Below are 25,040 nucleotides of genomic sequence, written 5' to 3'. Positions count from 1 at the left end.
AAATTAGATTCACATTTTAACTGTGTACAAATGTAGATGCATTCACTGCATGATTTCATAGTGCAGGCTGGCGTAGTTTATCACCACTCAAAACCACAGTGGACGATATTGAAGGGTCAAACAGTAGGAGGGTTAACTGTGTACAAATGTAAATGCATTCAAAGCACAATTTCACAGTGCAGGCTGGCGTAGTTTATCATCACTCAAAACCACAGTGGATGATATTGAAGGGTCAAACAGTATGAGGGTTAACTGTGTACAAATGTAAATGCATTCAAAGCACAATTTCATAGTGCAGGCTGGCGTAGTTTATCATCACTCAAAACCACAGTGGATGATATTGAAGGGTCAAACAGTAGGAGGGTTAACTGTGTACAAATGTAGATGCATTCACCACATGATATCAGATAGCAGGCTGGGATAGTTTATGATATCATGTGGTGAATGCGCCTACCAGTTAAAGTAAGGACCAGTTAAAAATGACAAGCTAGCTAAGCCAAATTTCATAAAGCTCACAAGCATAAAAATTCTTGGCTAAGCAAGAAATGAACGAGGTACCAGTCCCAGCAAGGGTACCTGTGAAGTGCGCTAACTGGTAACCTGTTTTTGCTTAGCAAAAGTTTTTGTGCTAAGCAATTTTTTTGTGCTTACAGCTTTATGAAATTGGGTTCAGAGACTGCTGGCTAGTCATTGAAGAAGTTCAGGGCGAATCCTGCGTACTAAATCTAGACATAACATAACGGAGATGTTGTTTGGGACGTATACTCACTTAGCCTTGCAGGCATTGATGTCAGGGAAGTGACCCGGCATCGACGTGGGGTAGGTGTAGCTGAGAGTTTCATCACAGGTGTTCAAGAGATGAGGTCCGTGTCGATTGCGACCCTTCTCTTCATCGGTAAGATACTTGCTGACTTCATCCATGGCGGCCAGGAGACGTTTCTGCAAAGATGTATTAATAATAATAATAATAATAATAATAGCGAAACTGCGCTTACAATATAAAAATTAAAAAAACTTACACTAAAAACTTACAAGTTTATACATGGAAAATTATGTATTTGCATGAATACTTTAAGGCTGCGCCTTGAACGACCAGCTCGGTGGATATGTGCGCATTACAAGTCTTTTTTTAATTTTTATTATTATTAAATCTTTGGTTTTTTAAACTGTTTGATTGTTTTAATCCTATTTGAACACAATAAAACTACCACCTAAAAATTCACTTCAAAAGGTGGTCACGTTTTTGAGATATCACTTACCTCATCTATAAATGGAATGAGCACCACAGCCTCCCACTGCTGTAGTTTACCATTGAGGTCACTAGCAAAGTCCACTGGGTAGTAGTCAATAATAGGGGAGCTGTCCATGGTCATAAGTCTCTAGAAGGGGGAAAAAAGACAACAAATATGTAAGTACTTCAAAGTCATTCATATGCATAAATTCAAATTTACTTCTATAAACCACTTTTAGATATGGTCTGGGCTCAATTTCATAGAGCTGCTAAGCACAACAATTTGCTTAACGTGAAATTTCTTCCTTGATAAAAACAGGATTACCTACCAGGCAAGATATTCAGTCCTCAAAAGGGCTAACTGGTTTTAGATAACAACAACAAAAACGGATTAGTAATAAAGAGCTTCAAAAATAGATGGATTAATAGTATAGAGCTACCAAGATTTTCTTTTTTACAAAACGACTGTTCAAAACAGTACCATGGCATCATCAAGTGTTTTAACCAGATGTTCTTAGGAATGAAAGTTACATGAACCAAGACTCACCTGATACGGGAGTGGCAGGAGTTCCTTGCTGGCAGCGGGTAAGACACCTAGGAGCTGCTGGAAGGGCAAGAATGGCTTACCTCTCTCGTACTTCAAAGTGGCATTACTGAAGCCTTGAAGATCTGACATGTACGGGGCATAGTGGTAGGGGTAGTACCTAGGAACAAACAAATGTATTTGTGATAGGGTGTACATGCAACTATGTCATGGTAATAAAATGTTCCTCAGGGATACGTACTTGGCCCATTTCAACCCTTTTATTTTACTCACAAACCCAATGACTCTATACGATTGTAAAAACAGTCAGAAACCAAGAACACTACCCTATGAACCATTTTCTGGAACCACTACAGTTTAAACATAACACCCTGCAATAGGATGTAAGTGTTCCTCAAGGATATGTACTTGGCCCATTTCAGTCCCTATATTGTACTCACCAACCCCACGACTGTATGCCGTTGTAGTAATAATCAAGAATCCACTGAATTGCCAAGATGTAGTTGTAAACAATTTCTGCCAATTGATTGCTGCAAAATAAATCAAGCATGAACAAGTTTAAAATCTTTAAAAGTCACTTGAACAAGAATCAGCTTGGCGTATCTTGACTGGTAAGCGATTCAAATGTTGTTGTTGAGGGTGGATAAGGGAGGTTTTCTTACTCTGTGATGTTTTCGACTTCGAACTTGTCCGAGTAGTAGGCCGCCTTGTGAGCTTTGAACTCTTCTTCAAACGTGTCATCGAATTCATCATCATATGAGTCTGTAAGGATGGAGATAAATTCCATTAACGGCCATTACACAGTTGAAAAATGGACCCCAAAAGGGAACTCTTTGTTCAACTTGGCCCCCACAAGGGAATTCTTAAAAAAAGGGGATGATAGGACAACAATGAGCAGGAACCAGAATCCTAAGTTTGTCCATGTGCGAATATGTGTGAGTACACACATAGCATTATGACATGCAAAACTTTTGAGGGTCAGAGGTCATCTGGCATTATTCACGAGCCTGAAATGTGATGTCAGATGTTCAAAATAGGTTCAACCTGGAAAATGGGCTCAACCTGGAAAGGGGGGTTCAACCTGGAAAATGGGTTCAACCTGGAAAATGGGTTCAACCAGGGAAATGGGTTCAACCTGGAAAATGGGTTTAACCTGGAAAATGCGTTCAACCTGGAAAATGCGTTCAACCTGGAAAATGCGTTCAACCTGGAAAATGCGTTCAATCTGGAAAATGGGTTCAACCTGGAAAATACGTTCAACCTGGAAAATGCGTTCAATCTGGAAAATGGGTTCAACCTGGAAAATGGGTTCAACCTGGAAAATGGCTTAACCTTGTACCCACAATGACAGGCAACCTCCAACCCAAAACAGCTTGCAATGTTAAACATTGACACAACCTTACCTTCACTGGTCTGGAAGGCAGTGTTCTTTGACCCTGACTCAGGCTTCATCTCAGGGGTTCCCATCAGTTCATCCAGATTATCAAGCACTGAAAACTGGTTGGTCAAGGCCTGAGAATAAGGTTGAAAAAATACTTTTAAGGGAGTTCAAACTACATGTAGTTATTCATAAATTATGTAAACAAGGAACAGAGTGTGTTAAAGGAAGGGATTATTTTGGGAACCCTTTGCCACATATCTGACAGGGTATTACAAACAGACAAACAGGAAAAATGGGGGACGTTTTAAGATAGCACGAGGTTACATTTTTTAAACTTGTTACCTTGGCAGCTCTTCGTTCTTTCTCTTGCTGCTTCTTGCCTTTAACCTTTTCACTCTCCCAGGCACGAATGTCTGTCTTTCCAGCGAATAAACCAAGACTAGCATTGCCCTCGTCAAACTTTTCCCTGTCAAACTGGACAACAAGATATCAAAAAACACAGTCAATCTAAACCTTTGATAAAGAAAAACCGAACATACCAAAGATTGTTGTAAACTTAATTTGCTTAAAGCAGGCGTGCAACTGTAACTTCAACAAAATAGAGGAAATTACAAAATTACAATGGTTTTGTACAATGTTTTCCAAGTTTGAATGGCACAAATGAGAATATAAAAAGATGAATTCAGCTGATCCGAGGAAAAGTTGCATGCCTGTAAAAAGAGTCAACATCTTTCCAGGACTGATAATTTTCCTTGAAAAAGGGCACCTCTCGGAGGAATTTGTGAAGTTCTATTGGAACATTTCAAGGGCATCAAGGGCATTGGCTACAGGGCAATTGTTGCTGTTGCCTCTGTAAAGGCCCGGTCCCACGGCAGTCCCACTGCAGCGATAACGAGAACTATAACGATCACGACGCAAAGAGAACACGTTCTATTGGTTGAATTGTTCCACGCAGAATACGCACACGCCCATTCAACCAATAGAATGCGTTCTCTTGGCGTCGTTATTGTTATCGTTCTCGTTATCGCTGCAGTGGGACCGGGACTTAAAGTTTGTCTTTCCAATCAAGAAGCCAAACTGAATTTTAAGTAATCAGAAAGTGGACAGTACTGCAGCTAGTGGAAATAAGTTATGACTCTTACCTGCGCCAAGTGACCAAGGAACTTCTCAAAGCGTGACATGTGCAGCTTGCCATGACTATGCAAGTAACCTAGAAGGGAGAAGGTATCATTCATTATAAACTTGTTCATTTACATTGTATTAGGAATGCTACATTTCAGAAAAAAACCTGACTCATTTACACATGTACATGTTCAGCGCTTTGATCCAGATGATTCAAGGGCCCAATTTCATGGCTCTGCTTACCCTAAGTAAAGAATCAGCGCTTACAGAGGCTACGAAATTCCACGCTTACGTGAAGCATAATTCTTGGGTAAGCAGGGAATTGTGCGCATGCATACTCTACGTTACCAGGAATTCTTTGCTTACACAGCAAGCGTAAAAATTTGGCACTTGCACAGTAAGCGAAGAATAGTAATTGAAGCCCAAATCCGGTGCTATTGCAGAGCCATGACATTTGGCCCTGGTGCAAGGATGTGTATCGGCCGCAATTCATGTGTCCCAAGCCTGATTTATGCTGCAGGGAGAACTCTACTACATGTATACTTATCCATTATTCTGCAAAATGCAAATATTTATTCAATAAAAAGGCTGTTTTTTTCCCCAAGAGCTTCTTGCTGTGTTATAATACAAGAACCGCACTGGATGACACTCACCACCGAGAGACGGCAGCACCTTCATGTAGGTCTTATAAAGCTGCGGCAATGCATTAGTGGATATATGCAGATCAGGCAAATGAGGGATGAAATCGTTGCCGACTAGAAATCCCATCAGGACCCAGTCATCGATGATCCTCTCCCCGTCAAACCAGTCTATCTTGGACTAAAATCAGAACGAAATTACTTAGACTTAGTAATAATAACATAACATTTATCTAGAAACCATTCAAGGGCGCCGGTATGCTAGCAAGTCCCTGTGGTGGTTGATTGAACGACAGATTGAAAAGATAAGTCTTGAGGCTGCGTTTGAACGTTGACAAGTCTTAAAAGACCAATGCAAAAACAATGGGTGCATTTGTGCGGTTTCCTCAAGGGTTACCCTGGTTAAGTCACGTGTGAGCTGAGGAAAACCCGAGGTTGACTCGGCTACTGAACGCACCAAACAAAAAATTAATCCGTCTTCCTTCATTCTAATGGTAATATTTAGGTATCGATTTCATGCTAAGATGAAACAAAACCCAGCCAACAACCATAGTATGCAGATTGATTTTGGCTTCGAACTTTGTTCTTGAAGGGGCACGGCAGATTTCCTCTGGTGAGGGAGGGCCTAAGGGCACTTCTGTAAGAAGTGTTTAAACTAGCAAACCGCACCACAACAAAAGCACAGGGAACCCTGGCAGTTGCTGTCGATGTCAAGTGTAATTTCGAGGCCTGTTGGTTTTCAAACCATGTTTAGTTTCAAACATGGCTTTATTCAGATCGTTTGCTGCTCAAAGTTTTGTTTTACCTTGACAGGGCTGAACTCAATCTCGAGGTACTCCCGCATGAGCGACAGATGTAAGAGGTGAAAGGTCGTCTCCTCAGGGGTCGTAGGCCGTTTCTGGTTGGCGATCTTACCAAAGCGCACTTCCTCTCGCAGCAGGGAGAAGTGAGGCTCGTGAGATATGAGGCCAAGCATGATCTGTCGGGATTGGAACAAAATCAAGAACAGAATCAACAAAAAGTTCCAGAAATCACACAGAAAAGTAACTGCGAAATGCAACAGAACCAACTGTATGGGTCAACAGAAGTGGGGAGATTAAAGGCACTGGACACTTTTCAGGCCCGGGTGAAGTCTTTTAATATTTGAGTGAGAAATTATGTTTTTCTCAAAACTTACGTTACTTTAGAAGGAGCCGTGTCTCACAACTATCAACAGCTCTCCATTGCTCGCTACAAAGGAAGTTTCTTTGAGTAATTACCAAGAGTGTCTAGTGCCTTTAACACATGATGAGTGCAACCAACAACCCTTTTTATTGGGAATGCAATTGAAGGCACATAAAGAGAAGCATTCTGCCGACTTTGCATGTCGTGGCCGAGTGGTCAAACACACATTACGTTTGACAGAAAACATTCAAGGATGGTCTACTTCTGAGTATACAGTGATTAATACACATCCCTGCAAAAGGACAACGGTGTAGAATCAACAGACGAACTTGTCACCCTCATGCAAGACCGAATTACTTGAAAAGGCCTTTTGAAAAATACTCGAGCCCGCCCGTGGCATCCTCGCTACCATGGGCAGCACGCCGTAATACCCGCTAGCTCTGCGTACGTCTCTAACCCCTGGGAGGGAAACTCTGATCCGTGTATTTGATTGGCTATCATATACGCGCAAAATATGAAACGCAGTGCGTCTTCAAAAAGCTCTATACGCCGAAGTGCGTATAAAGATGTACGTATTCACGTTTTATGTCACGCAACACTGAACGCCAAGGCAAGTTTATGACTTTTATTACACACTGCGCATCCAGCGTGTGCGCGACTAACGCCCAACACAGAACGGATCAACCACAGGACTAATTGTAATATCCCTTATATTTGGATATTTTGGAGTTACACTTCCAGGGGTTATGATCGAGCAAGGCATGCTGGGAAAAAATGGTGCGGCGAGATCGATGACCCCTGGGAACGAGGTTGCCCCTGTGGGCAATCAGGTGACACAGCGCTGTAAGGGTAAAAACAATTGACATTCTTTATCCCCGATGTAAATATAACATCAATTACATGCACTCACCAAGTCAGCGTCTAGTCCATACAGGCAATGCCTAGTGTTAGGGTCGTAGTTCGGGTCAGCTTTCTCAGTTCGGATAAAGTCCATGATCTTGTGCTCTCCTTCTCCTGGAGTCTAAACAAAGAAAAATAGAAAACTGAATAAAACCTTAGATCTTTAAGGCAGGGTAAAAAGAAAAATATAAAATTTCAGCTAAATACAGTGTTTATTTTCTGAGAAAACGGAAAACAAATGTAATGTTTTTACTCAAACGTCAAGTCCATCCACACGCTTAGCGAGGCAACAGCAAGTACCAACCGCATCTCTGGCCTTAGATAAATTCTCAGATTTAAATGATTAGGAGTAAAAAATTATCCGAACCATATTACTTTGATAGGCAGTCCTTTGTCAACATACTTTATACTATCAACAGCTGCAATGCTTCTCACCAAGTAAGTTTTTATGGTCCTTATATTTTTTAGTTTTACCAATCTATGAATCTACCCTTGTAGCTGCTGGAAAACAGTGTTTTGTGTTTTGCCGAGAGGCCACCCCAGGGTAAATAAGAAATAAATAAATAAAGTCCATGACAGATCATTACCTCATGGCCTGAAAGGTAGACTCGTAGTCCCTGCCAAGTTGGGTCTTTCGTCAGTTTTTGACGGACGAAATATTTCAGCTGTTCCTGGAGGCGAACCATGAACGGGGTTCCGGGGGTGATGCAATTGGAATCGAACCTCTTTTCAGTCGGGAGGACCTCCCCTTTTGAGACAGCTTCTTTTTCTCTCTCTTCGGCTTCTTTGGCAGATCTTGAAAATTAAGTACAAATTTAGACTTTAATTTGTTTATATTCAAGTTTCAAAGCCCACCGGCCAAATTGGATGTGAGTAACAATCAACAATTAAACATAAATAATAAAAAAATAAAATGGACCATACCATACCATATGGCAAGACATTTGCTTTAGATTGGTAGAGGACTTAGTTTAAAATCCGGTTCATACATGTACATACTTCCTGGAAATGTGCAATTGAGAATGTGATGCAAGTAATGAGGTCACAACAAACAATTCGGGATAGTTTTCTAGAACTGAACGTCTGCCAAACATTCGCACCAAAATCAGAGCTGTGATGACAACTTTGCTTCATAAGAAGCCTATCCAGGAAGTATGACCCAGGTTTAATCGGGATCCCTACTGGTAGATGAGACTACAGTACCTGAACCTTCTCCCTCGTTGTTGATTCATCTTAGCTCTGGGCGCTACTCCATCCACGGCCATGAAGAAAACTTTCCTTGGCTTGATGATGCGGAACAGCACCTAGATCATAACAAACAAGTAAATGCAGACATTATCGGTAATAAAGAGCTCACTCCGCGCCAGTGAAGATAAAAATGAGAAGTTCCCTAAACCCACTAAACAAAGTACTATTAGCCCAAGCCAATTGGTTACCTTCCGCCCAAGGGCCAATTTCATAAAGCCTGTAAGCACAAAAACTTGCTAAGCACAGAAACAGGTTACCAGCCAAATTTGCATCGTTTTGGCTGGTGCCCCTTTCTATGTTTGCTTAGCAAAGCAATTTGTCAAGCAGTATTTTCTGCTTAACAGTTTTATAAAAATTAGGCCCAGGTAGCAGATAAGCAGGACAGTTCTTTGCAGAGCGAAGTAGTCTCTCGATCTGTAATAAGTGTTTTTACCTCAATATAGTGAAATATAGCCTTGAAAATCTGTTCCTCTGTGATGCGGAAATGAACGTCTTCATCATTCGGATGGGAGCAAGGATGGATGATACCATTCATGTCCAGGTAAAGATTATCAAATTCTGGAATCTAGAAAAAGAAGGGGAATAAAAGTTTGTATTAACTTAACATTCAAAGTCTGGTAATGGTCTCTTTATTTTGAAACAACCTTTACTCGTGGGTAGTCTGGTTTGTGTGGTGGTACTTTTCTTTGTCTTCCACCTCTAGGACCATGGTTCACATAATAATAATAACCCGTTTTTATATAGCGCTTTTCACACCCGGAGGGCGTCCCAAAGCGCTTCACATTATTACCCCTGGTCACTGGGCCTTAATTCACTCCTTAAACCATCTCAGCTCCCTGGTAGGGAGTATGCAGCCTGTGCAACATTAATATGCGCTACTCGGCTAAATCAACCACAAGAACCATCTCTGCCCTCACAGGTACCCATTTACCCCTGGGTGGAGAGAAGCAATTATAGTTAAGTGTCTTGCTCAGAGACACAAGTGTCACGACCGGGATTCCAACCCACACTCTGATGAACAGAAGCACCATAGCTTGAATTCGGTGCTCTTATCCGCTCGGCCACGACACCCCACATCATGCCGGGGCACTATGTAGATTGTTTTTTAACAGTCGCTGTGGCGCAAAGAAAGCGGATCCGTGCTCACTCCTTTGATTTGTATAGTTTCCTGCTGAATCTGAACATTTGCAACTTTTGCTGTAATTATGTGATTTGAGAAAAGTATTGAGAAACATATTCCGATGTATAAAGGTGACAATTTCTTATCAATCAATCACAATGTTCCCATTTCCCCGGGGTGATCAACAAGACCAAGCCAAAGGGCTTATTATTAATAACAATAACATTGTATTACTTTAGCAGCGTGGCTTGTTGGTTGTGAGGAAAATGCCCGTATCCTTTAAATTCATCAAAACAAAGTAGGATTTAACCTTCCAAATTAATTAACTAATTAATAATATACAAATAGCTATTATTTTTATTTATTTACTTTTTTTACTTGATTATAAAATTGATATTTAATTGATGATTCTGCCACCATTTTTCACTCAATTTAAACAAACGGAATTTCTTCTTTTATTTTTTGTTTGATTAAAGTTTTAAACGAGATATTGTTATTTCACAAAGAATGAAAAAGTGGTGGCATGATACGGAAAGGTTTTCCCTTCCTATGCTCCAACCAGGTTCCTCCAACCATAATATAATGGTTTCATTCAGACAGATGACACCGCGGTTTTTTTTTTGGGGGGGGGGGGGCCATCCATCCAGGATTCACCCATCCGATCCAACCAAAAAAACAAAGGCACACGACGAACGCGAGCGAGAACACAACACAGTTTTTTACCTGATTTTCTTTCACAACTTCACTCAAACATGGATATCTCTCGCTGATCCAGCGATAGAACTTGGGAACACCCATGATGTCTTCTTCTGATTATCAAACTCGAATCTTGATGACGATTTATCACAAAATCTGTCTCGAAAATAGGTTTTTCCCCACGATGTGCAACAAATTGTTTGTATCAGCCCAGTTTGATCGAGCAAGTTCACGCGCACAAGTGAATGGAATGAGTGCAAGAACCAGACCACAAGGAAGGCACCACACTAAACTTCCTAGCCTCAATTCAAGCCGCTAACTTTACCCAACGGTGGCCGCGGGGGAAGGCGGGCGGGTTCGCAAATCTTTGATGCCATATAAGTGCATTATGATACGCATCCAAAATTAATGAATAAATATCATCATGACTTGTCTGTAAAAAGGTGGGGACCTACTTTTGTCCCTCTTTTGCTTACTTTTTTTTGGCAACAGCTCCCATCCCCCACCTTTCCAACTGGATGGTTCCTGGATGGGAACCATCTACATCTTCCCATGCATCACCCAACCCGGCTTGTCCTCCATTTGGCATAGCTCCCCGGTTTGAATGTGTAATTTCTTTTTACAATCCATGTGGAAACATGTTTTGTTCTTTCCTTTACCACTGTTCCTAAACTCCTCCCAAGTACAATGTATATACACAAAAGTCCTTGCGGACAGTAGAGTATAATTTTTTGTCTTTTTTTTCTTCTTTTCGTTTTGGCCCTCGGTGTATACTCGGCGGTCGATCTCCATGTGCAGCAAAGGGCCTTATATCACCCATAATGCTTTTAGCAGAAAATTCTGCCTAGCAAATTCAATTGGCAAAAATGTGTGGAGTAGGCTTACACATTATTAATGTAGGCCTACTGAAATGTGGATATTTGGCTGGTAACTTTTTTTTGTGCTTATATAGTTTTCTGTGCTTATATGCTCATTATGAAATTGGGACCTGCTAAGCACACTTTTGATTATGTGCTCTACTTTATGATAAGTGTTTTCAAGTAAAATTTATAATCACTTTTTCCCAAATAAAGATTGAATGAAGTATGTAATGTAGATTGCTTGATATTGTTCCTATAGTGTTCTGCCAGTACGATTCCTCCATAATGATATCCAGTTGTTACAAATATGACAAATATGTGTGTTTTTAAACTTGTAAATGATGTATATGCCAACTCAAAACAGATTAACAGCACTTTGCTTAAAATATTGATGGAGAAAAAAAATTACATCCCCGGTGGGACTCGAACCCACAACCTTTGAATTAGAAGTCCAACGCGCTAATCCATTGCGCCACGGGGATGTACTTAATCACGTGAGGCAAACATAAAAGTATATACATTAAATTATTGCAGGAAACACGTCAAATTTGTCAGGATTTAATCGTTTGCGCAAAAATGCATAAGATTGTGTTTTATTTCATGTAAACATTGTCTGAAGCTGCATAATTTGTGAAACCACAAAGGAATGTGGACCACAAAGGAGAGTGACGATGGTACGGTTGTGTGCCCAACCCTGGCAATACTAGACTTCCCTTATAGTAACGGCCGTGGGTACGAGCGATCAAAATCACTTGTGTAGTTCGACTATGCTACTGGGTACGATGTTGTCTAGTAGTTCTGGTTACGTGACGTCATTTGAACGCTGATGGATTGGATGCGGGTTGGGGATTTCCTCTTGAGTTTGTGCTACGGTAAATATCATTCTTTTCTGTCGTAATAACTGAATAAATAAGGTATATTTCTATAGTACTTTTGAGAAATGTATTTATTTAATAGAAAAACTACCACATAGACTTAATTCATACACTATGTGGTTATGTTTTTACCGATTATTTTTGTCAACAAAAAAACTAAATTTTTTGTCTTTTTAGTAAAAAGACGTGTCGACTGTCGTGGTGAAGAATAAGACTGAAAGTTCTGTGAACTTCGGACTTTGAATTGAAGAAGTCACTGGAGGGGAAAGATTTCCCTAATAATAGTAAACACTAATATCCTGCAATCTGCATCACCTTTTGAGAGAGATATATGCCTCCCTTTTCACTCATGTTTACCAAAAAGAAATTTTTATGAGTAAGCCACGACTCATCTGCTCATGATGAATAATAAGAAACCTCCACAGAGTAAACTGACTAGCATCACTAGTCGGTAGTGACTTGCTGACTTGGTAGGTAGCCTACTAATTTATTAATATTAGAATTAAATAGTGATGGCAGGATAATGAAATCTTTCCGTGCCATTTATTAATCTGGTTTTCAACCATTTCAATTTGTGGATAACTGTCCGTATGGCGCCACCGCTATTTCACTCATTTTTACAAAAAGGGATATCTCATCGAGGTAATTAGATACTATGGTCTATATTATTATTTCATATTGAGTAAAAAAGTGGTGGCGCCATATGGAAACTTTTCCCAATTTGTCAACATTCACGACATTTGGAAGTAAATTTTCATGAAATGAACTTTGAAGAAGTTGAATTGACAATTGCCTTTTTCTTTTTCTTTGTTTTCTGCTTGGTAAACCTTAGATAAGAAGATGTGTGTCGTTGAGTAGACTTTGAGGGATAGACTTCACCTCTACCGACGTATCCCCTACCTGTAGGCTAGCAGGTGTGAACTGACTGGACTGTGTATTCTCACCAGGCATCATGTGGTGGTATGGCTTCTCGCACGTTGTATTCCATTTCATCAGATGGTTTCCAAAGGACAACAGAGTCAAAGTGTGAGTTTTAATACTAACTATAGTTTCCTTGTGAGTCATTTACACTGTGTATCGTGGTCATAATAAAAGTAGACCACTTGAAGTGTTGAAACAACTCGGTCTGGTAGCTGAACCACAACCAATTAATTTGTTAGCACAGGGGTGGATTTCACAAAGAGTTAGGACTAGTCTTATCTAGAGTTAGGACCAGTTACTCGTCCTAACTTAGGACTATCCATGCAATTTGTATATCTCCTAGGACTAGTCCTCAGTTAGGACTAGTCCTAACTCTTTGTGAAATCCGCCCCTGGTTCAACAACCTCCACCAGAGTCCACAGATGAGATTTATCTGGATTTTTCTTGCCGTGAGGAACAGCCATACAGTTTGGCCAATGAATCATTTGAAGTGAAACCTTTTTGTAAAATTGCATCAGTAAAGATAATGTCAAAAGAACTGTGTCACATATAATTTGGAAGTGAAGTATACTTACACATGTATACTTTCTTATAATCAGTGCCACTAAATACTCTTTTCCTTGTTGTTCTGCAGTCGTGTAATCATCATACTGTTCTCCTTTGCTCTGCTCTTCCCGCAACTCTTTGTATTGACAAGGTGAGAATTGTCCTGGACAACGTTTTTTGAAGACTCCTGCAATAATTTTGCCCTAGACTTGGACTTCACCCCAGAGACTTACACATGAAGACTTGACCCGAGAAACTTGAACCTAGAGACTTAGATTTTAGACTTTCTTGTTGCTCTAAAGACTTTTACTGTATCCTAGAGACATGACACTTGACCCTAGAGACTTGCCCCTAGAGACTAAATGCCTTACCCTTACATTTTCATGTGATGTCATATTTCAGAGACCACTCCAGTCGGTACTGTGGCCAGCATCTTTTTGATCAACTCATCGTTTCCATTGTCTTCACATTCTGCATGATTGGTAATTAAGTCTTCATTGTTGTTGCATCTGTGTACCTCTGTGATCCAAGGCTAACAAGCCATGTCAGAATTAGCGGCTACAGCTTTGGCTACACATCATCATGATGCGTACAAAGACATCCTGAGCAACACCCTTAGCAACCGATGTAGCCATAGCTGTAGCCACCAATTCAGAAGTAGCCTAATAAGATCCACCAACTATAGAAGCTGGTCTGTTTCTCAAACCACCTCAGATCTAAGCCCAATTTTATAACGGCTGTGAGCTCAAACACTTGCTAAGTACCAACAAGTATTGCTTAACATTGATGTGACTGGTGCCCCCCACTCAGTTTTTGCTTAGCAAAGAAATTTGTCAAGAAGCTTGTCAAGAAGAAGAAGAAATTTGTCAAGAAATTTTTTAAGTCAAACAGCTTTATGAAATTTGGCCCTGCCACATTGGTGTTCCATATTTCAATTCATAATCTGATCTTGTTTACTCAATTTCAGCTTTCAGCATCATCTTCACCCTGATGGACCCCGTACCATTTGAGGTTAAGGTGGTGTTCCACATCTTTGGAGGGATGGGCTTCATCTTAGGTCTTGTTCTGAGCATCTTCACGTCCATGGCAGTAGAATGTGTAAGTAGTTCTGACTTTGAGGGTCAGACTTAAAACTACCTTGTAAATGTCAGCTCAGTGCGACAATTAGCCAACTTAGCATTTTACTGCAAACAGTCTAGGCCCTATGCCACGCTCACCATGTTGGTGGGCAGTTAGGTTTACGTGTATTAACGCCGCGTCGCCTAAAATGCGCACTTCACTGCATAACGCACAGCATACTCTATGCAAAGAGTTATATATGAAAATGCACAGTGAAATTGCCCACCAGTATGGCGCATTCAAGATTTTTCTGATGATGACGTCAGGTGAAATGGGTCAATAGTAGGTTATGGCAGAATTAAACTTTTGGATTGTTTGTTTGCAGCAAAACAACACAGTGGAGCTTTACTACATGTCTCTGGCCTCGGTCATCTTGTGTCTGCTGACAATGGGTAAGACATCAGCAAATGATCAAAAGCAGATTGATTTAAACTATGTAAATGCATTGCTGTGGTTCCCTTGGCAAGGCCTCAATACACATTTACGAGGCCCGCCTGTAAACAATAACCAGCCAGTTGATTGAGTATGTCTGCACATTTGTATATATTGCTGCTTTGTATTTCTAATTATTAAAACATTCCACAAACATTTATCTAAAACCTACAATTGTGTTTTGGTTTTCAGTTTTCTTTGTGTTGATGCTTCCTTTCTGGCTGCTGAACCTTTGGTTCCCAAACTCCGTCCTGGATAAGAAAGGAAGGACTGGGCTCTGCTACGAGCCAACAGAATGCTGCTCATGTCTCTGGCATATCTGATGGGGATCAGAAATGGCCTGCAAGAGGCCACTGTGAAACCCCTAAACTGTCTTAAGTTTGTAAGAGATCTTGAACCTAGAGCGGTAGAGCTTATAGATCCTATGTAAATGTAACAAAATTATTCAATAAAATAAGCTCATTTAGCACAATTTGGCTCAGAAGATTTTGAGAAGCTCAGTTTTTCTTTCAAGACGACCATCAGAGTTTCCCGAGAAGGCGTCGGCTAAAGACATCCTCTCGCCCAACTGTTCTAGACCTTCATTGGATATTGGCATGACATCTGGCACGTTGAAACTAGTCTTGGTGCAAGCCGTTCTTGCTGAGTTAGATAAACCATAAAACCATATGGCCACAATAGTAATGTGTGCGGCTCTGAGAATGGAATCACAACAGTTGAGTGATAATGAACAACGTCTTGCACCAAGACTAGCTCGGGACTAACTTGAGAACAGTTTGAGGCATTTAGATGTGTGAATACTATGATTTTAACTCCTACATACCAAATTCCGAATGTGTTAAGAGTTGTCATTATAAACAGAGTGTAATTTGTCTTGATCCGTCCAAAAAAGATTCAACAAAAGAAGTAGATACTGTAAAATGGTATAACAAGACGATTACCCGCTACATGATTCCTTGATTGTATAAATGGTTACATTTTGTAGTACTTGTAGATATTTGACAGATTTGTAGATAGTTATCACAGTAAATGTGAAAAGAAGAAAAGAGAATTATTATTTTTATTATTATTATTATTACTTTATTTGTTAACAAATGTTTTAAGCCTTAGTACTTGGTTGATATAAGTCATGATTCGATGCACACAAACAAAGGAAAATTATGATATTTCAAATGAAGCTATGCTGTCGCTTAAGAGGAGTTAAATTTTTAAATGTAGATACTCGGGAAAACAAATCAATGTAAATTTTTAGAAAGTATATTTTTCCTTTTGATATTGTATATTTTGATACTATCCTTGAAAATCATTGGTTCAAATAATGTGATGTGTATATATTTAATTGCAATGAATATATAGATGAGTCTGTATACATTTTGTCATAACATGAAAAATAAACAACACACCGTCCAGACAAATGTACATTGAAATCTTTGTTTGAACTTTCTTGTATTATTTTGTGCAATGGTAAAGTAACAATCCCACATCTAAAACTGAAACTACCTTTTTCTTCTCTCCATGGGGTTCTTGTCTAAATAAATGGTCGTAGTTGACATTAATTTTGTTATATTTTGTGTAACTCACGTTTTAATCTCAAGTTATAATATAAATACTAATGTCGAGCGAAACATATTTGAACCAGTAAACAAAATGAAATGAGTAAGCAACATGTACAACAAGCAATGATAACACCAAGTAACATGGGACTTCACATGTAAAACAAAAATGGCCATTGAGCCCGGACTTCTCCCAGGCATGATTTGTACACAGCTCAATGGAAGAAACAACAAATATTTACAGAGTATGGAGATTGCACCATACCATTTGTATAACTTTTGACATGACAAAAGGGTCACACCTCAAAACTTGTACAGCTTTTATTTTTACAATTCTTGATTTGATGTTGTAACTATACAATGTGAATATATCTCATCTGGGGCCGCTTTCACAAAGCAATACAATAGACCAATCCATTAAGCTCCGCTCCATTACGTAATGACCAATCACAACGCAACAAAGGTCCGACATGCGTGGGCGTATGCTTGGCGCAGGCGGCAGAGTTGTGCAGAAAGGCATTGGAGAGGCTTGCGTGTTCTTGCTCACACGTGCGTCGTGGGCGGAGCCTACTGGATCAGTCTACTCATTGCAAGACAAATAGTCAGTATTTACCATAGTGATTTGCATTGTGACATCACACTTCACTTAGCAACTACAGTTGATTTGCAATAACGATCAATCTTAGCTCTTAGTGAAATTGGCTTCTGCTGTGCATAGACCTTTCTATTGCAATGTCACAGCTTAAGTTTTTGCTAACCAAGGGTGGAAAACTATGGAAGGCCATAAATGCAAAGTAAAAACATATAGTCACAGTTTGTTACACAAATACATAGTGTGTAATTTATAAATGAAGTGTAGAAACAATAAGGCAATGAAAAATAATAATAATAGGCCTTTAAGACTTTCCTTGATTCGATTCCATTTCAAGTTTGTATAACTAAAGAAAAAGACAAAAAAATGAACATAAACAGAAATGTAAAGTACCTTTGATTAATTATCCAAAGGTATACAAAACGATTCATCGCAATATGACCATAAATAATTAAAAAGATCACCGTTCTGAACCTAGAATATAGAAACTATAAACTGGAAATGCCGAGTGAGAATTCTAGAACAAAAATGAACAATCCATTACACAGCTGAGTCTGACAAAGGTCGTAAAGGTCAATTAAAACAAAAAGCTGGACACAAAACCAGGATGCAAACTTGTGATTTACAGTGGAAAGAATGATGGCAGTGTTGCAAACAAGATACCAGACTTTCACCATGCTGTTGCCTGTTTGTGAGTCAGATTTCTCCATCAAGTTTTCAGGACACTCAAAAGGCACCAGACTTTTTCCCTGCCTTTAAGGTATAATACCGATTGGTAAAGGATAACAAAAACATAACTGTTTAAAAGTTTAGTGATTATGAAGTTTTTTCTATAACAATTTTTGTCTGTGAAATATTTTCCTCTAAAATGGTCTTTAAAGAAAACTGCATCTGAAACCCTGAAAAAAATACAACAGCTGATTTTGGCTGTTACAACCAAAGTAAAGGACCATGTGTTTACATGCTGAAAACTGTGCATGGTTTTTCACTATTTTCTTCCGACACACAACAGATTAAGACCAAATTTGCACAGAACTGTTATTTCATGCATTTGTGTGAGGTGTGTTAACTTACAAGATGGCAGCAGCATGGTTAAGTTTGAGTTATGTCTAGTATCTTGTGTTATCGTTGTGTCTCTTGCTGTTGCCGTGTTTGCGACCGCCATGACTCGGGCCCTTGGGTCTCATCGGGGACCTGTCTCTCCTGACTGTATTGTGCTCGTGTCTGTAATAACAGTAAAACAAAACACAAAATGTACAAGTTGACAAAAGCTTCATACTTGTAGCATACTGTTTAGGATAATGTACAAAATACAGCATGTTAAAAAGTATTAATGTGTGTCGTGGCTGAGCGGTAAAGAGCATCGAACTCAAGCGCTGGTGTTTCTGATCAGCAGAGTGTGGGTTCGAATCTTTGTCATGACCTAAGCAAAAAATTTAATCATGATTGCTTGAAGCCTCGGATTGGTCGTTAAACCAAAGGTCTGTGTGTTGTTTAATGCACAAAAAGAAGCCAGTTATACTCTTTGCTAAGAGAAGGGGTTGGCTCCAGTGGCTTTTAATAACATTAGTCAGTTTTTATATAGGGCTTTTCGCACCGTGAGGGCGTCTCAAAGCGCTTTCAACATTATAACCCCTATCACAAGAACCATGTCTGACCTCACAGGTACCCATTTTACCCCTGGGTAGATGTTTCTTTTCACTCAAGCATGTTGAGTACATTATTGGCAGATAATAAGAAAGCCCGGTTTGAAGAAGGTCCGGTTTGGATCGAAAGCTAAGGCCATCTACCCTACTTATTATAATAGTGAACTAATGCATAAATTTGCATCATAATAGATATGAACTTAACCCGGTTCTTTACCTTGTTTGGGGGGTTCCATTGGCAATAGCTGGGGTGGCATTTCTATGTCTGCTTCCATTTGAATGTTGACCCATAAGCGACTGAGCTTTCTGCTTCCATTCCTGGTTAAAAGAGTCGGCCTCCGCTAAAAAGAAATCCATAGAAAATACTTTAAATACTTACAACATTCACTACGACAACTGTTTGTGAGACTCCTTTTCCATACGACCAGAATAAATGAATTGTAATAAATGCAATGACTCACTTTCATCTAAGTTGTTGAAGTCTTGTTGCTCTTCCGTTTCCTGTGTGCGTGTGTTTCTGGAGCGTGAAATGACGTGAGCACGTTCTCCTGAATGATAGAATGAACCACATGGAATAGTTTAACGGTGAGCAAAAGCTTTATAATTTATCAAGTTTCTTCCTACTACCTGTTACCTATCCTGTAGTGATGACCGTGGGAGCACCCCTTAAAGACTTGTCAGAGTCGCGGCGAAACAAATGGTTGAATTAAGTGCATGAAAAGTAAGACGTCTGAAACAAATAGAAGTCAAAAGATCGACTGTTGCAGTCGTTCGGCCTTTGTTTCAGACGTAGATCTTGCCATGAGCAAAACCTAATGTTAATGTTACGTTATGTTCGCCTGGCTGAAACCAGCATTTAATTGGGTCAAACATTCAAACCACAGCAGGTCCAACTCTGGAGCGCCTGTCTGAACTGGGTGTTTAGCTTCCTCAAGTATCTTCATCCTTGGCTAAAACAATGTGAGCCGAAATTCCAAAACTCACCCAAGTGGTGACCAACAGCCATTTTCTCCAACCCAGCTTCGCTGTCTCTCACCGAGCGTCTTGTCTCTTTCACCTTAAACAAAAATATTACCATAATAAAATTTCTACCTTTAATGGTCTAGTTGTCAAATATGCTAGAGGAGTCAAAGAAAACCAACCAAAAACATTTACTATAATTCAAGTTTTGGCAGGATTTAAGCAAGTACTAGCAAAGTTAATACAGCCCCCTCCTCCCACCGCATTTTATTTTGCTTATTTTGATTGTGAAGCCAGTACTCTCAGAATAGTGAACTTTATCTCTGTAGGCCTACTAGCCAAGAACCAAATGGAGAGAAGGCAAGGATGGAAGTTCCAGACTATATTTGGGACAAAAACCCCAGAGAATTATGCAGTCAGGTAGGGACTGAACACCCAAACCCCAGAGATTTATGCAGTCAGGTAGGGACTGAACACCCAAACCCCAGAGAATTATGCAGTCAGGTAGGGACTGAACACCCAAACCCCAGAGAATTATGCAGTCAGGAAGGGACTGAACACCCAAACCCCAGAGAATTATGCAGTCAGGTAGGGACTGAACACCCAAACCCCAGAGAATTATGCAGTCAGGTAGGGACTGAACACCCAAACCCCAGAGAATTATGCAGTCAGGTAGGGACTGAACACCCAAACCCCAGAGATTTATGCAGTCAGGTAGGGACTGAACACCCAAAACCCAGAGAATTATGCAGTCAGGTAGGGACTGAACACCCAAACCCCAGAGAATTATGCAGTCAGGTAGGGACTGAACACCCAAACCCCAGAGAATTATGCAGTCAGGTAGGGACTGAACACCCAAACCCCAGAGAATTATGTAGTCAGGTAGGGACTGAACACCCAAAACCCAGAGAATTATGCAGTCAGGTAGGGACTGAACACCCAAACCCCAGAGAATTATGCAGTCAGATAGGGACTGAACACCCAAAACCCAGAGAATTATGCAGTCAGGTAGGGACTGAACACCCAAACCCCAGAGAATTATGCAGTCAGGTAGGGACTGAACACCCAAACCCCAGAGAATTATGCAGTCAGGTAGGGACTGAACACCCAAACCCCAGAGATTTATGCAGTCAGGTAGGGACTGAACACCCAAAACCCAGAGAATTATGCAGTCAGGTAGGGACTGAACACCCAAACCCCAGAGAATTATGCAGTCAGGTAGGGACTGAACACCCAAACCCCAGAGAATTATGCAGTCAGGTAGGGACTGAACACCCAAACCCCAGAGAATTATGTAGTCAGGTAGGGACTGAACACCCAAAACCCAGAGAATTATGCAGTCAGGTAGGGACTGAACACCCAAACCCCAGAGAATTATGCAGTCAGATAGGGACTGAACACCCAAACCCCAGAGAATTATGCAGTCAGGTAGGGACTGAACACCCAAACCCCAGAGAATTATGCAGTCAGGTAGGGACTGAACACCCAAACCCCAGAGAATTATGCAGTCAGGTAGGGACTGAACACCCAAACCCCAGAGAACTATGCAGTCAGGAAGGGACTGAACACCCAAACCCCAGAGAATTATGCAGTCAGGTAGGGACTGAACACCCAAACCCCAGAGAATTATGCAGTCAGGTAGGGACTGAACACCCAAACCCCAGAGAATTATGTAGTCAGGTAGGGACTGAACACCCAAACCCCAGAGAATTATGCAGTCAGGTAGGGACTGAACACCCAAACCCCAGAGAATTATGCAGTCAGGTAGGGACTGAACACCCAAACCCCAGAGAACTATGCAGTCAGGAAGGGACTGAACACCCAAACCCCAGAGAATTATGCAGTCAGATAGGGACTGAACACCCAAACCCCAGAGAATTATGCAGTCAGGTAGGGACTGAACACCCAAACCCCAGAGAATTATGCAGTCAGGTAGGGACTGAACACCCAAACCCCAGAGAATTATGCAGTCAGGTAGGGACTGAACACCCAAACCCCAGAGAATTATGCAGTCAGGTAGGGACTGAACACCCAAACCCCAGAGAATTATGCAGTCAGGTAGGGACTGAACACCCAAACCCTAGAGAATTATGCAGTCAGGTAGGGACTGAACACCCAAACCCCAGAGAATTATGCAGTCAGGTAGGGACTGAACACCCAAACCCCAGAGAATTATGCAGTCAGGTAGGGACTGAACACCCAAACCCCAGAGAATTATGCAGTCAGGTAGGGACTGAACACCCAAACCCCAGAGAACTATGCAGTCAGGAAGGGACTGAACACCCAAACCCCAGAGAACTATGCAGTCAGGTAGGGACTGAACACCCAAACCCCAGAGATTTATGCAGTCAGGTAGGGACTGAACACCCAGTCCACATAGTGCCCCTAATGGAATTCGATACTTGGTCCAGAGGCGGAAGGCGAGGAAAGAAACCACTATGCCAACCTGAACGCAGGCCTGGGGCCAATTTCATAGAGCTGCTTAAGCAAAAAATTTGCTTAAGCACGAAAATAGCTCGCTTATTTTACACATGTTACTGGCCAAAATTTCCTGCCATATACATTGCTTATGACTAGTGTTAAGCTGTTGTTTACTTAACATAACAATTGAGTGGAGTCTTGGCCGGTAATCTAATTTTACTAAGCAATGAATTTTTTGCTTAAGCAAAATTTTTTGCTTAAGCAGCTCTATGAAATTGGGCCCTGGAGTTAGACAAAGGCCATGGAGGCCACGTCATCCGTTGCCCCTGGTCTTGGCCTTGGTGCCCCTTCAACAAAGTTACCCAAAGACTTCTTTTTTCAATGGCCTTGCCCTCTCAAATTCCAGGGGTCGATTTCACAAAAAGTTGGGACTAGTCCTAGGAGATATTAAAAACTTAAGGGTAGTCCTAAGTTAGAAAGAGTACCTAATCCTAACTCCAGATAAGACTAGTCCTAACTCTTTGTTAAATCAACCCCTGACCCGTGACCGCCCTCCACCCAAACCCATGACGTGACCAGAACTCCTCGGCTGGCTTCACTCAACCAATAGCAGTTATCCTTACCCCTCCTGGAGCTTTCCTTGTTGAGGATGTTGCATGATAGACTTTGGGAGGGCCTGCTCCTGCCGATGAGAAGCTTGTGAAGGACGACTGGGAGTAAGAATGCACGTTGGGATTATTGGACATGTCCTCCTGGATGGGGTGAAAATTATCAAAAGATCAAACTTTATAATCGTCAGCCATTTTCAAAACAAAAATGTTGATGCAAGTCGCCAGACACACAAGGCCTGAAGGCCACTTCAAGGAGTGGGCTATAATCATTTTTTTTTTCAGGGGTCGATGCCACCTACTCCTAGGGCTGAAACAGGTTTACCCCACTTTACAGTCAATACAGAAACAGGCTTGGATATCATCAATCAGAAGCCTGGCTGGTCGAGCAGAAAGCACTACCTCCCCAAGCAATGATAAGAAACAGCATTTTAACATTTATGATTTACAGATAATTTTTATAACAAAATGAGACAGTGATAATTTAAAGATATTAAAGAACGTTTAACTTACAAAATTCTGGTGCATGTTAGACATCATGCTCTGCATGTTACCGAACATGTTTCCGAATCCCATGCTGAATGGATCCGGCGACATTCCAAATGGCTGCAGAGCCTATTATAAAACAAAATCAACAACAAATAAGCCCAAAACCTTTCTACCATCAAGCAAATTAAGTAAGAGTTAATATTTCCAAATTCTGGTTTAAACCATTCCTCGTAAAGGAGTAATGAGTGCGAGTGTTATTTCTAAAAGACAGACAAAACATTAGACAAAACACACTGTTCCCAAAGTATCCAAACAATTAAATTTACTTAGTTTACTTTTAGCCTAAAAAGCTGAGAGATTATAAAATGAGCCAGATACAAAGGTACCATACTTGTTCATGGTACATCTTCTCTGAATTTTTTTATATAAGAAATTACCACCTGATGACTCGGTTTATTTATTGAAAACTATTGGAGCCTAATTCTTCCACGACATCCTTTCTCTATTATCGACCTTAACTCGAAACACGCCTTGCTGATTTTTCACCATTGTTGAAAGGCATTGTGGGAAGGAAAAGGGGGCATATTTTTCTCCATTGTCAAAAGGCATTGTTGGAAAGATGCCCGCTGTTCCTTCCCACAATGCAGAGAAAAATCAGCCAGGCGCGATTTGCGATGAGGTCTATGGATGTGCTAATTCTAGAAACTATAAAGGCTCCCCCATGAGCCTTAAATGCACTTTCCACAACAAAACTTGAAGACTTACTTGAGTGTTTCCTGACGGTGACCTATGAGGATGATGACCCCTTCGAGCAAGACTCACTTCTGCGTTTCTATGGCCCTGCTGGCCCTCTATGGCCATTAAGCCAGGGTCAAACATAGACTGCTGCATTCTCTGCATATGGCGTCGGTGAGTTTCATGTACGTTGCTATAGTATAAGTAAAAAACGTAGAACCGTTATTAAGACAGGTATTTTCTATGTACTATAAAAATACAACCAGATAATAAAACATGTGGAATTGGTTTAGTATCAGCAAACAAACCTCAAACACATGGTTCTAGATAGCAGACCCCCCCCTGCATTTACTCAAATAGTTTCATTTTTTTTATCAGGATGATGAATAGAATTATGGAAAATAGTTGTGGACGGATTTGGCTTCTTTTCCCACAACTTCTCCAGTAAATCAAGAGGGAAAATTAGTATCAACATTGTGTCGTTCAGCAATCAGCTAGATAGGCGGTGCTAGGCCTATGATTATGAAGAAGTGACTGCATTAAAACTGTAACAAGGTAACACTATAACTGACTCATAATTAATATTTATTTATTAATAAAAAAGAAAAACTACTTTTTACAAATACAAACCAATGAACAAGTTCAACTTTTTAATTTTAATTTTATAAAAACTAACAAAAACATAACAAAATACAAAAATACTTACCCGAAAAATGGGTCGTCGAACATTGAACCAAAGTTAAACATGGTGACGATTCGGGAACGACCAGCAAAACCAAAAACAGAACGGCTTCCCCTAAAACAAAGTGTAGTGTGAAATGGATTTGGTAAGCAGCTGAGCCTGTGCTGTGATCGCTGAGCTAGCTGTACTGTGTGAGCCCGTGTGAAAAACTGTGTTGTATTAAAAATACGGACAGAAAAACTGGCACACCAACAACACTCTGCACTGCACAGTTTGTTGGAATTGGTTGCCGAAGAAGATTGCTCTTTATGGGTAGAAAACTGTTGTGATTGTATCTCTCTCACAGCTTCTCACAATAAACATAAAGTAGATTATGCAAAGAAAGTGTTTCCTCAACTCAACTCAAGTCCAACTCCTCGCAAGTTCTGGTAATTTCTGTTTACACGAAACCTGTACAACACCGGAAAATACCGGAAAATACCGGAAAACAGTTCGCGCTCGAGGTGTTGTGTGAGGAGATTCTGATACCCGAGGACCCGAAGTGGTAATCGCCGTTT

At 40.6% G+C, this 25,040-nt stretch overlaps 3 protein-coding genes and 1 non-coding gene across 6 annotated transcripts in view; 1 reads left to right on the top strand and 3 right to left on the bottom strand.

Moving 5' to 3' along the window:
* The window catches only part of LOC139950379 (5'-3' exoribonuclease 1-like), a 44,581-nt gene extending 34,309 nt beyond the window's left edge, over window positions 1-10,272 (bottom strand). For both annotated transcript variants that reach the window (XM_071949007.1, XM_071949008.1), the window contains exons 1-15: window positions 10,072-10,272; window positions 8,662-8,793; window positions 8,184-8,284; window positions 7,568-7,775; window positions 6,991-7,101; window positions 5,722-5,895; window positions 4,932-5,097; window positions 4,299-4,366; window positions 3,499-3,630; window positions 3,179-3,287; window positions 2,438-2,537; window positions 2,216-2,305; window positions 1,779-1,935; window positions 1,260-1,379; window positions 770-939 (exon numbers count right to left, since the gene is read on the bottom strand). In XM_071949007.1, the coding sequence (XP_071805108.1) occupies window positions 770-939; window positions 1,260-1,379; window positions 1,779-1,935; window positions 2,216-2,305; window positions 2,438-2,537; window positions 3,179-3,287; window positions 3,499-3,630; window positions 4,299-4,366; window positions 4,932-5,097; window positions 5,722-5,895; window positions 6,991-7,101; window positions 7,568-7,775; window positions 8,184-8,284; window positions 8,662-8,793; window positions 10,072-10,146 (1,913 nt within the window). In that variant the 5' untranslated portion in view covers window positions 10,147-10,272. The remainder of the gene's footprint in view (window positions 1-769; window positions 940-1,259; window positions 1,380-1,778; window positions 1,936-2,215; window positions 2,306-2,437; window positions 2,538-3,178; window positions 3,288-3,498; window positions 3,631-4,298; window positions 4,367-4,931; window positions 5,098-5,721; window positions 5,896-6,990; window positions 7,102-7,567; window positions 7,776-8,183; window positions 8,285-8,661; window positions 8,794-10,071) is intronic.
* Window positions 10,273-11,312: 1,040 nt separating this feature from the next.
* Trnar-ucu (transfer RNA arginine (anticodon UCU)) lies at window positions 11,313-11,386 on the bottom strand. The gene has a single exon. It is a non-coding gene; the product is annotated as a tRNA-Arg (tRNA).
* Window positions 11,387-11,709: 323 nt separating this feature from the next.
* On the top strand, window positions 11,710-16,216 carry LOC139950384 (uncharacterized). Of its 2 annotated transcripts, none has more exons than XM_071949014.1 (7): window positions 11,710-11,776; window positions 12,612-12,805; window positions 13,335-13,397; window positions 13,649-13,728; window positions 14,214-14,344; window positions 14,691-14,757; window positions 14,990-16,216. In XM_071949014.1, exons 2-7 carry the CDS (start codon window positions 12,732-12,734, stop codon window positions 15,118-15,120), a joined length of 546 nt encoding a protein of 181 aa, XP_071805115.1. In that variant the 5' UTR covers window positions 11,710-11,776; window positions 12,612-12,731; the 3' UTR covers window positions 15,121-16,216. The 2 variants fall into 2 exon arrangements, with proteins under 2 accessions (XP_071805115.1, XP_071805116.1); XM_071949015.1 differs by lacking the exon at window positions 11,710-11,776 and adding an exon at window positions 12,053-12,249.
* A 2-nt stretch (window positions 16,217-16,218) lies between these two features.
* LOC139950383 (myeloid leukemia factor 2-like) lies at window positions 16,219-24,932 on the bottom strand. Its single transcript, XM_071949013.1, has 8 exons — window positions 24,508-24,932; window positions 23,832-23,994; window positions 23,091-23,192; window positions 22,593-22,721; window positions 19,573-19,645; window positions 19,050-19,136; window positions 18,806-18,929; window positions 16,219-18,166 (listed from the first exon to the last, which is right to left on the bottom strand). The coding sequence occupies exons 1-8, from the start codon at window positions 24,546-24,548 to the stop codon at window positions 18,052-18,054; spliced, it is 834 nt and encodes a 277-aa protein (XP_071805114.1). The 5' UTR covers window positions 24,549-24,932; the 3' UTR covers window positions 16,219-18,051.
* Window positions 24,933-25,040: the final 108 nt, after the last annotated feature.

Source organism: Asterias amurensis, chromosome 18, assembly GCF_032118995.1.
Source record: "Asterias amurensis chromosome 18, ASM3211899v1".
Taxonomy (NCBI): Eukaryota; Metazoa; Echinodermata; class Asteroidea; order Forcipulatida; family Asteriidae; genus Asterias; species Asterias amurensis.
Note: the sequence above shows the minus strand (reverse complement) of the source record. Positions and strands in the feature narration are given on the sequence as shown.

What these genes read in the sequence shown, in the direction of transcription:
- LOC139950384 (XM_071949014.1), top strand. Translation starts at nt 12,732, where the DNA reads ATGTGGTGGTATGGCTTCTCGCACGTTGTATTCCATTTCATCAGATGG. An exon ending in AAGGACAACAGAGTCAAAGT is followed by an intron (nt 12,806 to 13,334) that starts GTGAGTTTTAAT and finishes GTTGTTCTGCAG; the next exon opens with TCGTGTAATCATCATACTGT. An exon ending in CTTGTGTCTGCTGACAATGG is followed by an intron (nt 14,758 to 14,989) that starts GTAAGACATCAG and finishes TTTGGTTTTCAG; the next exon opens with TTTTCTTTGTGTTGATGCTT.
- LOC139950383 (XM_071949013.1), bottom strand. Translation starts at nt 24,548, where the DNA reads ATGTTTAACTTTGGTTCAATGTTCGACGACCCATTTTTCGG. An exon ending in CTTCAACAACTTAGATGAAA is followed by an intron (nt 18,930 to 19,049) that starts GTGAGTCATTGC and finishes ATTTCTTTTTAG; the next exon opens with CGGAGGCCGACTCTTTTAAC. An exon ending in AATGGAACCCCCCAAACAAG is followed by an intron (nt 18,167 to 18,805) that starts GTAAAGAACCGG and finishes CTGTTATTACAG; the next exon opens with ACACGAGCACAATACAGTCA.